The sequence below is a fragment of the Musa acuminata genome, chromosome BXJ2-4 (genome assembly GCF_036884655.1).
Source record: "Musa acuminata AAA Group cultivar baxijiao chromosome BXJ2-4, Cavendish_Baxijiao_AAA, whole genome shotgun sequence".
NCBI classification, from domain to species: domain Eukaryota; kingdom Viridiplantae; phylum Streptophyta; class Magnoliopsida; order Zingiberales; family Musaceae; genus Musa; species Musa acuminata.
Window position 1 is genome coordinate 8041110 of NC_088341.1, and position 18630 is coordinate 8059739.

Here is an 18630-nt window from a genome sequence, read left to right on the forward strand (position 1 = left end):
CAAAGGCGAGAAAAGATGTAACCAATCTCCAGTTAGGATATTACAACTTTCCTATTGTTCAAAAAGTTGTACCTGCATCTAATCCATTCACATTACGTTAAATTTGGCTGACCCAAGTAAATTTATATCATTGTAATGCATAGACAAACAGCGCTAAGGATGGAACCAACAACAATATTATAAGTTCATTTCGCACAATACCACAATATCATAGCAATCAAGACAAAACAATACAACGAAATCCAAAATGAGAGCATCCAGAAAACCATCTCCAGATAGAAGAGCTTACACTTCAATAGAAAAAGGAAAACAAATTACATGATTCACAAAGATTAAAAATTGCAAAGATGACTTCATAAAAAATGATTCAAAAGAAAATTGGTTTTTGAAACATCACCCGTAGTCAATACTAAAAGCCTAAAACCACACTCTGCAGCATTTGAATGTTTGCTATGCCTCGCAAAATTCATAGAAAGGGAATGGGCAGTATCAAAGACAAGTTGGTATTCTACATATGACCACCACATAGACCAGCGTTTGGGAAACTAAGACAATACCTACTGGGCCTCATCTTCTGGTATGCTTTCACCAAGACTGCGCTGTGCCAATCTGTAGTACAGTATTCCCATTGTTGCCATACATGCCCTGCTCACAAAACAGATATCATATAAATCTCAGTCTTGAAGTTACCATTTTCAGAGGAAACCATTATTTCAAAATATGATGCCAAAATCATAAACGCTAACAGTCGTGGACAAGAAGTCTGTAGCTAAGCACTACAAACATCCTGTACATATCTATGAGAGAGCCAGTAAGTTGCAAGTTTTGCTCTCTATCAAACATATAATGTCAGTTGTTCATGAGTTTTTTTTTTAGTTGTTCATGAGTTGAATAGAGAACAAATCATATTAGAAGAACTAGAAGAGACACATATTTAATTGTCCTCAACTTCTATGTCAACAAAGTTTCTGTCTTTCCAAACTCCGTACACATATATTAATTCGGGAGAGATATATATATATTCAACTGATAAGCCTGGTACCTACAGGTAAATCAGAGAACAAATTATGCAAAGTCAACTTCAAATTTTCATCCATAGACACCTGTTGAAGCAGTACTACAGGTAAATCAGAGAACAAATTATGCAGGTCAAATTCAAATTCAAATTCTCACTCATAGACTCCTGTTGAAGCAGTAGTTTTTCAATTTAAAACGCTTTCCAAGTTTTGTTCAATAAAATGGGGAAAATTTCACATATATCCCTCCAAAGTTAAATGATTTTAGTATTTGCTCCCCTAAAAATTAAGGTTAGCATATATATTCCTACAGAATTCAAAAACTTATATAGATATCATTGTAGTTAATTTCGATCAGTTTATCATTAGCATAATGCTATTCTTGAAATGTCCAATGACACTAAAAAAATTCAAAAATATTACCCATATTCCTATAAATTATTAATTTTTGTATTTATTTACCCCTTTAATTTATATAGTATATATATATATATATATATATATATATATATATATATATATATATACACACACACATACATAAATATTTAAAGGGATATATATGCTATATTAAATTTTGGATTATACGATTTTGAAACTTTGAAAGGTAGATGTGTAAAAGCCCCAAAAACCAAAATTGAACTTCAAATATATGGTAAGAGAAGTCAGAGAAAATACATGATTGCCATGACAAGTAAAATTTTCCTCGGGTCCATTCTTGAAGATCTTTGATGTCGTATTCTTCCTTCTGGAATGCTATTTGCATTAGATTCTTTGCGTGGTGGTGCAGTCACTGGCAGAGTAGGCAGTGCGTTTGACCAGAAAGGTAGTAACATTCTTAGAAACTTGTGACCAACTGGACCTGCAATTAATATCAAAAAAACCTATATCATGAGTTTCTTAGCAACCAAAATGCGTAGAGTTTCTTAGCACTTACAATTTATAACAGTGAAATCTAAATGAAAGGATCTGACATATAGCTTACCCCGCCGTGTGTACTTTTTGTTTGTTCCATCTTCATCGTCAACATAGTATGATGTTTCTGAACTTTGCCTGTCGACATGGTAAGTAGGCTTTCTTGTAGTAGCACCAGGCTGTATATCAGACACAACACATCAAATATCATGATCATCACAGCACTAATGGAATAAGTCATAGAATAACTTCAAATACAAAATAAGTCACAGCACTTGGACATAGAGCTTATTATTTCTCAAATATCACTTAGGCTTACTAGACTCGTGCTTTTCACAAGATGGTGATCTTGATTTTGCATGAATTGGTTTCCTAAAGCATCAGGGCCATCAACTTCAACAATCTCTGGTTCTATAGGCTTAGAGGAACCCACTCCAATAGTAGAGTTATATACTTCATCTGAGTACTTATCATCTGTCACTGGCAAAGATAATGTTGGTCTTGAATCTTCAACAGGATCAACCGAAGTTGCTCCACCTTTTTCTGTGTCTTCAACGGCAGATACATGCACAAGTGGGTCAGAAGCAAATGCGGGAGGAGGCACACGATTCTCTACTGCAGGAAGTGAAACTAGGTGATTTCCAAATACATTTTTCTCGAGTCCACTCTGCAATACAAGACAGAATGCAAAATAAATTCAAGAGCATGAAGACAATGATATTATAACTGGAGGATGTTTGGAGGAAATATAAAAGCATCTAAAAGAGGTCCGGCAACAATGCAATTTTAACTCAAAAAATAATTTTTGATTAATGCGAAAGCATAAAGAGGAAGATATGGTGTTCAATGAATGAAGGTTCAGTAATTGTCCATCATCATCTCTTGGTCAGTGATGCATCCCATATAAGCTAAAAGAGTACAACTTAATCATAGAGATTAACCCAAGATAATTTTTTTAAACAAATTTTCTGCACATGATAAAAACAATTTCATGGGCACTTTCTGTATATAAGTTTAGGGTTAGTTACAAACTTACAATAAGTTTAAAATATAGAGATGATAAGATGGTCTTATTTCAGGAGATGATTAACTAAAGACTCAGTTGACTTCTTTATCAGTCAGTGTCCTATAGAAGAAAACAATGTAATCAGCTAACGAAAAGAGACAGATGTAACAAAAATATACCAAATAAAGAGGAATTTAATTTTGGTTTGTCAGTCTTCTATCAACTTCCTCTTCTTTTTATGGTACTTCATGCTCCTATCTCTATGTTCTCTTGGACCATCCTTCTAACATTTCATAGATTTAAGTCATATTTCTTGTTATACTGAATCTTCTCTTCTCTACTAAGCTGCATATATGGTAGTCACGAACATTTGAACTTCACTAGACAGACGCTTTCACCTATTATGCCATCCTGACTGTCTAGCCTACTGAACCTGAAGGCATAGCTTATGTGTCTAATTAATTGGAAGCTTCTTGTTTAGCCTATACATTTGGTAGATTTAAATAAGTTCAAGCAGATGCTTTAGTGGCATCATGACAGGCACAGCTTCTTCCTATATTTGTAGGCCAATAACCTTTAAGGTAGTGTGACCCTAGCTTAATCAGAAAGGAACTGAACAATTGGAAATTTTTACACTGATTGTGCCTTTTGCAATTTAAAAGAAGGATAAGAATAACAAAACTTGTATGCAAGATAAAGTGTCATAAGCTGACGTAAAAGAGTTAGAAACAAGCAAGAAAGATGACAAAAAAGCTCTAGAAACAAGCAAGAACAAAGAAGATTATAACATATATAAACACTGCTCTTGAATGAAATAGAACAGAAAAGTCTTGTGCTGATTTCTGGGTTAAAAAAAAAGGGCAGATGCCAGAAGTGACACTAAAAACAATAGCATTGTTTACATATAGCAGAAAACAATATCATGATATATAGGGGCTTGAACTAGCATAGTAGTTAAATGGCAACATACTTTGTAAGACAAAACAAACTTGAATACAGAATATGAAATTTTGAATAGGATAATTCAAGATTATAAGTATCCAAATCTGAGATTATCCAGCTAACAATTGTTCTGCAAAATCCAAAAAGGCTTATAGCGATTGAAGAGATTGGTATCTGCTAGTCCATTGACTTAGCCATGTATAAATATGATCAACATAATTAAGATCAATAATGTAGTTTGATGTCCCAAATAGAAACCAACAAATTCCTCACCTGCTTGAATGTTCACTATTTAATAAAAAGTTTCTATTATAATTAAAAACAAAATGAACGGTGAAAGCTTGATAAAGCCACCTACATAGACATGTGAAAGTTCACTTTTTGAAGTTAGAAACTTGGGATTTAGACATTCATGGTACAAAATGAAGAATATAGTAATCATGATTTAGGAAAAATGTGAGAGTTACCTGTATTATTGCTTCCTTGAGTTTTGAGTGGAGAAGAGAACTCGTATCTTTGATGCTTATAGGAGGCCATATCTGCAAAAATGTGCTAATTCATTGGGAAATTCATCACTGCTTTCCAGACAGAATTGTATATCATAACATAGAAAGCAGAGTAATATCTAGTTCTATGACTAAAGCTGAAAGGAACCAATTCTATCCTTGTCCCTTCCTTATGTTTATCAAATGAATAAGCAAAGTCTTCCTAAACTTATAAGCATACAGGCCACTAGAAGATCATAAGACACTCAATCTTTTACAAAAAGAAAAATAAAGAAATAAATTCTTGAACTTGTCGATCCAACCATTTCAGTTTGACCCAATCCATTAAAAAGGTCAGTCCAGTTCCTTGACCCACAAGCAGACTGAATCATGTACTGGTCAGTTGTTATCTACCCTTACTACCTATCTGAACCTGAATTAACCTGCTTGATTCCCAGTTTAAGGTTGACCAGAAAAACTCCTGGCAAATGGAACTGGTTGACTGTGAAACTAATGAAGTGATAAGAGAAGTGAACGATTTTTTTTAACGATTTGACTAATGCCTTGAGTTTGTTCAAATCTTCAGATGTGTGACTTGTACAATTTCCTCAATAGACTACTAAAGATGTTCACACCATGGTTTGCAGTACCGATCCGTACCGCCCGGTACGGGCAGTATGTATCGGTCCGCCAGACTTTCGGTACGCGGACCATTTGTTACCGTTCCGACACTGTAGCAGTACTGTAGCACTATAGCACTGTAGCACTGCTACAGTGCTCGGCACGCCTGAATATACCGCTCGGTACACCTGGGTGTACCGAGCAGTATACCGTACCGTACCGGTACCGAGCCCAGGTCGAAACTCCGGTACGGTACGGTATTGCGAACCTTGGTTCACACACCCCACTGTCAAGCAACTCAAGAGTTTCCTGTGTTTTCAACCTAAATTCAGGCCAACAAATTCCTTTCTAAAGTAGCATTTCCTCTCCAAATTATTCTACAAATTTTCCTCTAGATAATTTTAATTATTTTAATTTTTTACAAAATTTTTTATACCTTTTTCTTTCTTTTCATGTCAAGACTATTAAAATTTAATCTGAAATTGCAAAAACCATGTAATTGATTAAGACATTGCTAGGACAATTGCATAGATGAACGGATCAAAAATATATAATTATTTAACTTTTGTCATTTAAGAAAAACAAAACAGTCTCTTAATCCATCACTTGCAAACTGAAGTCTGTTCTGCAACCAACAAAATGTAACAATTCAAAATTTTGCTAGAATAACTTACAGGGGAAGAACATGCAGGACACACGTATCCTGCAGGTGGAGTTTGAGGTGAGAAACTTTTAATATGTGAGACCAAGCAATGTGTGTGCATAAGATCTGAATGAGACAAACACAGAGAAGTTAATATATTGTGAATTGAGGTAACTTGTTCTTTTTAGAAAAAGTACACATGTAAAAGTGAGAAGCAACATACGCAAGCAACCCAATCGAGTAGTTTGATCGGTTCCAGCTTCCAATGCAGCGTTGCACAAAGAGCATATAGGGGGCCAGTTATACTCCCCATCAACTACCCAATCAGAATATTTTTTTACCTAAAGATTAAGAAAGAATCAGTGATTTTATAAAATTGGTAGGAAACAGTAAAATGTGTAAGTAATAGAACAATAAAATTGGTTAGATAGCATTTTATAAAAAAATTAAAGAACAAAAAAATAAAGAATCTACAGTTAGTATGAAATTTTATGAGATTAGAGGCTCAAGAAAAAAACACATTGGTAAATGAATAATGTGAGCGCAACATCATTTTCATCCAATAGCTATTGGATAATAAAAATATTTCATATCAAAATATCAATGACTAAAATTCAACAAATATAGGTATTCAGATATATAGCTTTCCTTTGGAGCATACTTTGTCGACGAAAGTGAAAAATCAAAAGGACTGGTTCCTCTAAGTAGTGACTAGCTACCAAAAGAAGCAAAAGGTCCAATCGAGAAATTTGTTGCAAGTCCAAAGGCTTCAAGTTTAGAACAAACTGAAATTCCCAGTTGCTCCCGATCCCCAATTGTTTATAGCAATTATATGCTCTAATTTATGAAGAATTTCCAGAACAAGTTCAAACAAGATCCAATATTTGGAACCTTGCATGAAGTATTTTAGACACAGAAAAACATTTAAGAACAGTAATGCCATGGGCATATTTGATGCGAACAGTTGTTTCGGTCTTCACATCGAGCACTTGATAAGCATAAATTTTGCGAAGAAGGTGATTGCAGCCATGGGTTTAAATATCAACACTGGTACCCATATTGGAACCTTATTGGATCAAGTCCAGTTGAGAAATGGCACAGTAAGCCTTAGTGTACTGTTCAGAATACAAAAAATCATTTATATATTATTACTAATCAATATAGTTGTTGTTCCAATGTACAGATGTGGTATTGTTAGTATTTCATGGTATTGTTGCTAGATCTTTTTTTCCCTTTTTCTAACACTTTTGGAATGAAAGTATTATATTTACTTTATTAGTTTACGTTTTTATTGCTATTGTTGTCATGCTTGTTTTGCTTATTGCTCTCCACTTCCTTTATCACCATACATACCGTAGTTTTTTATGTAGTGTAACCACCAAGGATATTTGCCCGGAAGAATAATCTGTGCTCCAGTGCTAAATTGTTAAATCCTCAATGCAACATCTCTAAAAAAATTACATGTGTGAAGAATTTAGTATGTAATGCTGCCATCAAAAGTCCTTGTGGAACATGACTTATGCTAACCAAGCTATCAAATGCAAGATAGATATCAAGGTTAACAGTTAATACTACACTAAATAATCTTATTAAAATGTCCAGATGCGACTAATGACATTCTTGTTTACACCCCTAGTTGCAGTCAGTAAGGTAGCACCATATCGTTTGTACTTCAAATGTCCAGGCAGGAGAAAATAAGTCTCTACTCGTAGTACAACAGTTTTAGATGATTACCACGCAGATTTGATGTTCTGGGAAACAAATGCATTGACCGCAAACAGGAAGCTTGTGGACGAAACAATAAAGCCTGGTTGCCTGTAAATTTAATGCTCCATTAGTTTCAAGAAAACCACACGACCGAGAATCAAAACCGCTTCTAAGAATATAAAGTAAAACAAATTAATCCTGCTTCGATTATTGAGCGTGAAAACGTTTTTTAACCTTCGAAAACAAATGGGACTTCACCTACTGAAAGAAACTCAAGAATCAAGAGAAGCAAATCCGTCGAAATCCTGATTTTGCACAACCTCTTCTCTTACTCAATATAAAACTACCTGAATTTAAGCTAAAGTTTACGCCCCGCCAAATCGATGATGACGAAATTTTCCGATGATAATGAAAACCTAGTGGAATCGAATAAATGCCTAATAGATCCAATGCTAGTACGTACGAATTCGACCAGAAAGCCGCTGTTATATCTCGAAATTCCGAAAGACTAATTAAATTCTCAAAGCAACTGGCTTCCGAGTTCCAAAATTCGACTCGAAACGAATCGAGGAACCGAAAAATGACGATATGAAACGCATAGTACAATACCGTGGCGCTCAGCGAGGGCAACAAGAAAATAAACGAAATTGAATCCGGGTACCTTGCGGCACTTGCAGACAACCATCGCATCGATCGAAGATCCCGCGAGGAGCGGCGTGAACGGGGAGCTCAATGGATCAGAGGAGGCCTTGGATTTTAGATTGGATCAAAAGGGTCGCGCGAGGCGAACAGATCGGGGAGAAGGACAGTTTAAGAGACGCCCGAGCGGATGCGAAACGAGACGGGTGCGTCCGCGTCCGAGTTACGATGGAGCGGTAACAAACAAAGAGGCGGTGTGTTTTGATCTCAAAGGACGTGATACGTGAACCAATATTAGCAGTCATCGACGCCGTTCATTTCAGATCGTAGGGCCGTGATGTCTAGTGCCTTCGTTATTGCTCCGTGATGATAGTCTTGACCGGTTCGATTCGAATCGGAATCGTATCGAAATCGAATTGACTCGACGGTTCTTTGGTTCCAAATTAAATAGATAAAACGATTTAATTATAATTATTAATTTTGAGAATCGAAACCATCCGTTATAGTTAGAATAATTGATTTTTTTATTTTTTAAAATTAAAAAAATTAAAAAATCATAATGCTAAGGTATTATGATTTTAGCAATCGATTCCGATCCTAAATGATTTGGTGCCAATTCTCAAAAATTTAGGAACTCAATTCCAAAACTGAAATCATGGGATCCGAAATCATGTCAAAGTCTACATGAAGAACGGAGAGGATTCAAATGGATTAATCATGAATTCTACTATGAATTCATTATGTACATTTATACATCCGGATAATAAGACAAAAAAACCCTCAGCCCCTATTGAAATGACACCGACCGCGCTGGTTTTGAATTCGCTGCCCGCAAACTCTGATTGCTAATCGCTCCGTCCATTTTCATTCGCCCCTTTTCTCCTTTCGCCATCAGATCGCGGTTTGCTTCCGCCGCTCGTCAAACCCCTGACCCTCTCTCCGATTTCCGGCCGCTATGAGCGCCGCCACTCTTCCGGCCACCGGCGGGAGGGAGCTCTCCGACCCACCCTCCGATGGCATCTCCAACCTCCGCTTCTCCAACCACAGCGACCTCCTCCTCGTCTCGTCGTGGGACAGGGTATGTCCCTAAACCTTTCCTGCAATCCCCATTCTCCCGCCCCGACGAAACCCTGACCTCATCTCCCTAGGGTTTGGTCTTTTATCTCTTTGGTCACCCGCAGTAGGGCTTACTGATACCCTTGTGCTCAGAGTCTTCGTCTTTACGATGCCGGCGCGGACGCTCTCAAGGGGGAGTTCGCGCATGTTGGCCCTGTCCTCGATTGCTGCTTCCATGATGATTCATCGGGCTTTAGTGCCTGTGCCGACCATATGGTCAGAAGGTGTGCAAGGAATGTTCTCCGGGTGCATTATGTTTCTCTTGCTGCTTTTGTGGTAGTTAGCTACTCTGATGCTTGTGTATGTTGCTCTTTCTGTTTATAGACAATTTCAAGAATGACCAAGCACTCGTTTTATGTTTCGTTATGGCGTTTTTCTAGTAGCCCGGTGGAATATTAATAAGGTCGGCACTGGTGGTTTTAGGGTTTCAGATGCTGGTGGTTCCCTAATCTGGAGCGTTAGGGTGCTGGATTACTGCCAAGTGCTCTTTGTCTATATGGCAGTCAAAATGTGGTTCTATGCTCGAGCATCATGGTTACTTTGAAGTAGATTGAGTTATATGATTGGTTACAAGGCTAATCAAGTTCTTTTTCTAAAGGGGCTTTTCTATTTTCATTTTGAGCCTTGGCACCATGATAATGCTGCTCCTTCACAACTTTGGTGGCCAGAATTAGATCCACGGAGAACAACCTTTTTGTTTGTAGGAATGAGGTTGCATACTTTGACCCCCCCCCCCCCCCCATAAACTCATGTTGGCGGGAGTCTCATGCACTTGACCACTTTTTATTCTACTTGTCTCTGAGCATTTCATAACAAAATTTATTAATCGTATGATTCCCCAATTCTTGATAAAAACATGCTATTCTGGAGTTCTGCAAGGAGACATACTATCTATTAGTTCCGAAATCTCATATGGGAAGTACACACTTTACATTGCTAAATTATAGATAGTTGGCCTAGGAATTATTGTCACTTCAAAATCATGTTTGCTGAACTTTCTTCTTGGAAAAAAAATTAATGTTTTTTTGGTTAACATTAGCAATTTGCAATCCTATGAACTTGTTGCAAATGCGACCTAATATTAACGACTGTCTTCATTTTAGTTCTCAGCTTGTCTTATTGGTTGAAATTGCTTATTTGAGGATCCTCATGGTCCTTTATATGTCATGCATAGAATATTTCAAAGTGCTTTGGTGACTTCATATGTTGGAAACCTACCTTTGTGCGGAGAGGCTAATCTGAGCTGAGTTGCTGTCTGAATGTCTTACTTTATATTACTCTATTAGCTATATGGTTTTAGTCTTCTTTTTTCATCTAAACATAGCAGAAGATGATGCATTGTGTCATTTTATTATTGAAGTGTGTAAACATGTGAGTATGAACCATATTTTTTTCTTTCATTAAGATTTTTGCTTAATTGGTGTTGTATTGTCAAGTTTGTTACTGGTCCTATAACAAAACCTTATATCCTTCATCCATCTATCATGTGCATCATTTTGATGAATTTATTTTTATAAGGTATGTTCGATACTCAACAGATTTTCTGATTTTAGTGTTGGGAGACATTTACTTTCTTAAAACAATTATTCTTATATCAATTTTTTGAGTGAGAATAAGTATTTGCCTATTCAAGCTAGAAAACTGCGTCTTGGGTTTTCTTCTCAACGTTGAACTGTTGTAAACAAAGGGATGCTGTGATGGCAATTGTGGCGGTATTATGGTAGTGGTAGCGGTTGTAATGGTGACAATGATGTCACCTATTATGACAATGGTGATCGTACAGTGGTATTGGCGTTGGTGGGGCAATGATGATGGTGATGCTGATAAGAATGTTTGAGTGATGGTGATGATGGTGACATGATGCAGGTAGGCATAATGGGGTTGGCAGTCATGGTGATAGTTGCACTCATGGTTTAATATTGATACATAATAATCGGCATTTTCTGATATGGCCAATAATTGGTAATGGACCAATTAACTTGATGCTATTTGGTGTATAGCTTTTTAAATATTTTTCTATTGATTTTGAGTAGTTCTGTTTGGTAAATTGCATTAGCAGTCTTTTAAAACCAAAACTAACAACCTGATGCATTTTAGTGAAGAAAAAGAGACGGTTCGAACTTGGAAGAGCTTTCTCTATGACAGTCGAAAATCTTCTTTTTAAGTTTTTATATATAAAAACTTATGGGAAGAGTACTGTCGGTTTACCAAAAAATTTTATGCATTATGTTTTCTTTCAATTCTTATTCTTCTTGGTTTAAGATCAAGAATGATAGTTGACGATGCCGCTTACATTTTCTTCCATAGTATTAAAACATGCTACTGGAGATAAGGTGGTTAGAGCTGAAGCATTTTCCAAAATGTTGTTTGGAATGCTTCTCCAACTTTGATATGCTTGAAAGGCCTTTTTTTCTCTGTTTGGTTGTGAATAATTTCTTTGGTCGAATGATTAATCCTGGACTGGTTCAACTTTGCCTAATCTGTTATGTCATTAAAAATATTCAAACATTATAGTTTTAGAAGATGCAGTTGTTGTACATTTGTATATTCTTTCTTTATGATGGACTGGCTGAGAAACTTTGAGGAGTTTGGGAATGCCTAATCTTTTATGTAGTCAATAGTGATTATCTTGCACATTTAGTGACAGACAGATGCTACTTTAACTGGGTTAATTGTGTTTTATTAACTTGTTTCAGGTTTGTCTTTGGTTCTGGCAAGGAGGATATTTTAGGACGCCATGATGCTCCTGTCCGTTGTGTTGAATACTCTTATGCAACAGGTATAATCAAATCTCTAACTTCTAGCAATTAGCTATTTCATTCTTGATTTGGGACTTTGAAGACTGAAAAAGGCAGATCATCACTATTTCATGTTATTATGTTCCTATCGAGGTTCCACGCATGAAAAGATGACTGATAGGTTAGGTTGGTAATGAGGATGTTAATACATATCATGTTATCTGTCATATTCAAAATTCTAGAGCACTTAATTCGAGTGGTGTAATGTTTTGGATGCCCATGACTACATCCTATTATGTGGTTCTAAAAAAGTTGTTCTTTTTAGTAGCTTTAAAGAATTGAAGCGCCATATTAATAGATGATATTGATGATATTTTGTACTCATACATTCTTCTAATGGGATGATTCAGATTGACTATGCTCATCCTTTGATTTAAAGAGAGAGAAAAAAAAGGAAAAGATGCACAATCATTTACATGATTTTCCCTGAAGGATACTTTGGCACATTATTTTCCAAGGTTAGGTTGGTAATGAAGATGTTAATACATATCATGTTATCTGTCATATTCAAAATTCTAGCGCACTTAATTTGAGTGGTGGAATGTTTTGGATGCCTATGACTACATCCTATTTGATGGTTCTAAAAAAGTTGTTCTTTTTGGTAGCTTTAAAGAATTGAAGCGCCATATTAATAGATGATATTGATGATATTTTGTAATCATACATTCTTCTAACGGGATGATTTAGATTGACTATGCTCATCCTTTGATTTAAAGAGAGAGAAAAAAAAGGAAAAGATGCACAATCATTTACATGATTTGCCCTGAAGGATACTTTGGCACATTATTTTCCAAGGAACATAATCATTAATCACTTATTTTGTGTCGTACTCTTGGATTAGTCAGTATTTGCTTCTCTTTAAATTTAGAAATCATTGAATACTTTTCATAGTGGTCGGGCTGCATTGTCTAATTGATCATCTAGTACATTGTTTTGAATTTGTATTTCCTCTTACCTAGTACTCAGCAGAAGAGTTAAAGAAGGTAAAAATGGATACTATTACTTTACTAATTGATTGCTGAAAAATATATATGAATATAAATGGATGGTTAGTTTTGTGATAAAATTTGCTCAAGTATATAACTGGTTCTTCCATGAACTTAATTTAGGATGAGATATTAACCATTGCATGAATTGGTTATGTCATTTGGATGCATTGACTACTATTTTTCAGAAATGGCTACAATTCTTTTTCATATTTTTTATGATGCAAATTTAGAGGGTAGATGCTGATTAAACAAGTTTCAGTTATAATTGTATGGTCTTGCGCAAAGGTCATCATGGTACTTATTGATGTTTACTGATTTACTCAAACTTCATTAGAGTTGCATATCCATTATGCATTATCTTTAGTAAATAATATGAAATAGCTGGAGGGAAATTAAATTTTAGAATTATGTTATATTGCATTTTGGTGGAAAATGTCAAAAGTCAATCTAACAGATAAAAGGGATATAAAAGAAAACAAGAATAATTACTCTAAGATTTAGATTTGTCTTATTTTGTTTTTTTTTTTTGCCTTTCAGTTGCTTCTTAGTTTGTCTCTGATCACATCTTTTTCCTAAATGAGAGGCATGTTTATTGATTATAATAAGATCTAATCACAATGGCATCAGAAATATAGCAAAAGCACATATCTAAATAATAGTTGATATTAGTGATAATCAAATTCAAAATATCTTAAATTACAAGATGAAGTTAATGAGCATGGGTTAATATCAATTTTAGTGCAAATTGTGGGTTCTTATTGTTGAGTCTTTTTCACTGTCAGTCTGAAGCCTGGGAAAAGGAGAGTTGCTCTATGTAGCTGACAGTCAGCTTAAAACTTTGGGCTTGCTGGAATTAATTATAAAGTTTAGTGATACAAACAAATCTTAGAAACCATGAACAGTTAAGTGGAACTTTGGTAGAAGATAAGATGTGGGAAAATCTTTTAAGATGGTGAACATAACCAAAAGAGACCCATATGTACTCTGCTAGACGAGATAACTTGATTAAGAGGAGGGAGATTGAAAAGAGCTTAATTAGAAACTATGAAGAGATATGATTATTTGTAATTTGACCAACTGGTTTGATTATGGCTTAAATTGGGGGGGGGTGGGGGGTTTGGTGTGTGGTGGGGGTTGCGCTGGGGGAATATTCATGTAGCTAATCCTAAAAAATTAGAACATTGTGGCTTACCATTGTTGTTCTTCTACGAGTTGGCATTACAAAAATGTTTAATAAGATAATACTAAACAAATGCAAGGATTATAATTTGTGGAGGCTGAGTTAAGGTACAGTCAGTTTAAGGCAATGTGAAATATCTACATCTCAATCCAAGTGTGACTAAACCCAACTAAAGTCACAAGACTCACAACAGCACAAAATGGTCAGGTCTGGTTGGGTTAGGTCACCAGCTTTCGAAGAAATCTGATTCTCTGGTCCTTCACAAGACTAAAAGGTAGGAAAGACTGAATTCTGGACATGTCAGCTTGGTTGGTTTAGCAAACCTGTGTACTGACTTCTCATGGGAGACGTGGTGATGTCTTATGTATAATTTCATTTGAATGGAAATTTGTGTCATCTATACCTCAATCCTAGTTATTATGTCCTTAAATTTATGATGCATCTTGATTGTTTATTTGTTTGTATCATCTAAGGCCAAGTAATTACTGGAAGTTGGGACAAGACACTGAAATGCTGGGATCCTAGAGGTGCAAGCGGCCCAGACCATGCACTTGTTGGGACATATCCACAACCTGAACGAGTGTATTCTCTTTCCTTAGTTGGTCATCGTTTAGTAGTTGCTACTGCAGGAAGGCATGTGAATGTCTATGATTTGCGCAATATGTCTCAACCAGAACAACGAAGGGAATCATCATTAAAATATCAAACTAGATGTGTTCGTTGCTATCCCAATGGCACAGGTGAAGCTTTTTTGTACTAATAATTTATTTTTTCATTTATCTTCATAAATTTGTATCTTACATGTTATTAATTAGTAGTTGATGTATACGTATGTGAAACTGCTATATTTTTGTGGCATTGTTGTCAGGGCTTATAGCGTCTAAAGCATCTTACGAATGTGCACCTAGGGGGCTTCAGTTACTTTTGTGGCATATATTTAATGTTATTTAGTCTCTCTGCCAACAAAATTTTGGAGGTGGATCGATTTGGTGGATCACTGGTCATTGCAGACTTTAAACATTTCCCGGATTAAGCAATGTGATATATGAACAAGGGATATTTGCTGAACCTCTAACATTTCTAGAAACACATTGCTCAACATTTCTTGAAATCATTAAATTGATTCTTCTCCAATGCATTTCCATTTTAAGGTGGTTTCAAAGATTGATGGGACTAGTGTGCATCGGCTTGTATTTACTGATATGGTGAAGGATCGGTATTTGACCATGTAGCTTGATACTAGTCTGCATTCATCTTTTTGACATTTTTATTGATACCAGGTGGTATCCAGTTTGACATGGTGTTGAAACTGGTTTCAGCCTGATATTCTAAACCTTGGTTAAATTGTCTTGTCTAATTGCAAAATAAATATGAACAACTGGTCCTTGCAGACTGTAAACATTTCCCGGATTAAGCAATGTGATATATGAACGAGGGATATTTGCTGAACCTTAACATTTCTAGAAACACATTGCTCAACCTTTCTTGAAATCATTAAATTGATTCTTCTCCAATGCATTTTCAATTTAAAGTGGTTTCAAAGATTGATGGGAGTAGTGTGGTTTCAGCCTGATATTCTAAACCTTGGTTAAATTGTCTTTTCTAATTGCTAAATAAATATGAACAACATCCTTCTGGGAATTTAATATTTCACTGAAGTTAAAATTTGTTCTCGCATCCAATATAAAAAATTTGGGCTTCCATTTTTGGTAACCTGACTATGTGCAGTAGCCTGTTGGCTTTCTATCTGCACTTAAAACTTGTTTAATGTTCTTGCTTCTTAGAAGTTTGTTGGCATTACTGTGCATAATATTGCAATTATTTCAGTGTATGTGTTTCTTTCTAATTCGTCCCTTTGGTCATTACTGTAAAATGGCCATTGTCTCATCATCATCTCTCTGTTGATTAGTATCATTATGAACTTTTGTCATCATGCTATTATTATATCAATATGAAAACATACATTCTAGATTAGTTACTGCCAAGTAGTGTCATTGGTTGAGTGATTCTTTCCTTTTCCTTTTTTGGTTGCTTTTTAGTGTTACTGAAGTATGGACCTGTACTTATAATATAAACTCAGAACATTTCTTCCACATTTTGAATGTGATTTTGGAAGAGTTCATCCTTAAACATGAGGCAGAATCTTGGGATGTTATCTTTTACCTTTCATCTTTTACATTATTCAGGTTGCAACTTGGGAGTATATTAAATCTGTATTGATTCTTTCGTAAGGGATTTTCCACTGTTTGTTTTCACAAATGTACCGCAACCTGAATATTCAGAAGCTTCCATATTGGAGTCATTTCCTGGCGTTGAGTAGTGTGTTGCACATGAGAATCACAACTAGTATCAAGTGATTTAAAAAGATAATAACACCAATATCTAATTCACACATGTTCTTATTAAAAGGAAAACTCAATAAATTTTACACTTATGGGAAAAGGATGTATTATTATGATATTGTTATTTATAACAAAGGAAAAACTTATTCCAGCAATTTTCTCAAAAGTTCACAATTTTGCTGTCAAGAAACTAGACCTAGGATTTGGGATTAACATAGTGTTAATTAACTGTTTCCTCATTAATTTATTATATTTATGCTTTCTTTTCAAGTGGCAAGGAGATTGTCATATTATCTAAGAATGAAATCATACTATGGTTAAAGGATCTCTTGGTTAGTTATACCATATTTCTATGATCTGTCTAATTGACCAGAAATTATGGTAGAAATTGTACCGTTTTTACATCTTTGGTTTGTTATTATCGAGGAATATTATGTAAAATTCTTGCTATTTGATGCAGGTTTTGCTCTTAGTTCTGTCGAAGGTCGAGTAGCTATGGAGTTTTTCGATCTATCAGAGGCTGCTCAAGCGAAGAAGTGAGATATTCTTGTGTTCATAAACAACCCTTATTCTGTCCGTTTGCAACATGTTTTTACTATATGAGAGGACTTTAGAGGGAATAAAAAAATTTACCATTTTAGTTAAGATTTTTGTTCATTTTGTGCTTGGTAGCATGAATCTTCGAGATTGGGTACCCATTACCTGGGTATTCATGGAAATGTATGCATGCACCTACTTTCCTTTCTATAAGCTTGTGGCTTTCTTCTTTATGAGTAATTTCCTCCTGCTGTTGCACCTCAAGCTTCTCTAGATTCTCTATCATGTTAAACATATTTCTTTTTCATATAGGCAGCACAAACCTTGAGTCTAACACTGCTGCAGTCAACTACCACAAATATTAAATACTGGAAGCCTTTATTTATCTTTGCAGTAGATCAATTTATGTTTTCTGGTTCTAATGGTAACCTTTCATGTTGCAATAAAAAAATCTACGAGCTGATGGACTAATACATTTTTGGTGTTCATGATGACTAGTTTTAGGATATTGCTCCTGTGAAATAATGTTGATGCTTTATCATTTTTATTTGTGATAAGTCCTCTGTTTCACTAGACAATGTTACTTCAGGTATGCGTTCAAGTGCCACCGTAAATCGGAGGCTGGGAGGGACACTGTTTATCCTGTCAATGCAATTGCGTTCCATCCAATGTAATCTCTCTACACTGATTTAAATGACAGAATTGTACAATTATATTGTCATTTATATTTTATGATTTGTATTGGTCATCAGCTATGGGACATTTGCTACTGGAGGTTGTGATGGTTACGTTAATGTGTGGGATGGCAACAATAAGAAAAGACTTTATCAGGTAAAATATTTTATTAAATGGTGAATGTTTATGTTGGTGTTCAGAAATTAACAAGGTCCATATGTTGTACTGTTCTGTAGTATTCAAAATACCCGACAAGCATTGCTGCATTATCCTTCAGCAGAGATGGCCGTCAGCTTGCTGTGGCATCTAGCTACACATTTGAGGAGGGTGACACACTGTAAGTTAATAAGATCTATTTTATCACCTTGGCAGTATGGGATCTTTTTGATGTTTTAATGCCATTGTGGAAAAATTAAAATTGCAGTCATGAGCCTGATACCATCTTTGTCCGGAATGTAAATGAAGTAGAAGTCAAGCCAAAGCCCAAGGCTTTACCTGCACCACCTCCATAACTATAGTTCTTGCAGCAAGGAAATTGCACCTTGAATGGATATTTGGAGTGATGGTTCTGCCTGCGTCAGCTGCTGTCCTTTGAATGGTTACTAAGCTACTATGAATACGAAAAATCTTGTAAGGAAACCAAAACTTGTGATTTCTTTCTTTTCTTTTCTTTTCTTTTTTTCTTCAGGCAGTGTTCTAGAGACCATTTTCCTTGATCATCTTGTTGTAGCTATCTGGATAATGATTGTCATTATGTTGCTGGTTTTGATCCAATGTTTCACCGTCAATGAAGTATGGTCTTCATTGCTGTTGTTGTTAAGTAGATCTCCAATGATTTTGTACCTGGGTTGTGGGGGTTGGATCTTAAATGATTTTATTTTTTCGAGGCATTTTTGGAAGAAGAGTTGTATTCAACACTTTTATGTGATCTTGGTTCTCCTTAATAAATTGTTCTAGAGAAAAATTAGTCAATGAAATATCATATTGACTCATTGGAAAAAAAAAAGTTCCTTCTCGAG

General features: G+C 35.5%; 2 protein-coding genes across 2 annotated transcripts; one reads left to right on the forward strand and one right to left on the reverse strand.

The window, feature by feature from the left end:
• Positions 1-274: 274 nt before the first annotated feature.
• LOC135609839 (uncharacterized) lies at positions 275-8191 on the reverse strand. The gene is made up of 9 exons (XM_065103532.1): positions 7997-8191; positions 7363-7443; positions 5852-5969; positions 5660-5754; positions 4347-4418; positions 2251-2598; positions 2002-2110; positions 1695-1878; positions 275-645 (listed from the first exon to the last, which is right to left on the reverse strand). Exons 1-9 carry the CDS (start codon positions 8018-8020, stop codon positions 558-560), a joined length of 1119 nt encoding a protein of 372 aa, XP_064959604.1. The 5' UTR covers positions 8021-8191; the 3' UTR covers positions 275-557.
• A 573-nt stretch (positions 8192-8764) lies between these two features.
• On the forward strand, positions 8765-18431 carry LOC103981148 (mitotic checkpoint protein BUB3.2). Its single transcript, XM_009397766.3, has 9 exons — positions 8765-9052; positions 9184-9314; positions 11787-11869; positions 14531-14797; positions 16860-16935; positions 17526-17606; positions 17689-17767; positions 17848-17948; positions 18036-18431. Exons 1-9 carry the CDS (start codon positions 8930-8932, stop codon positions 18121-18123), a joined length of 1029 nt encoding a protein of 342 aa, XP_009396041.1. The 5' UTR covers positions 8765-8929; the 3' UTR covers positions 18124-18431.
• The last annotated feature ends 199 nt before the right edge of the window (positions 18432-18630 follow it).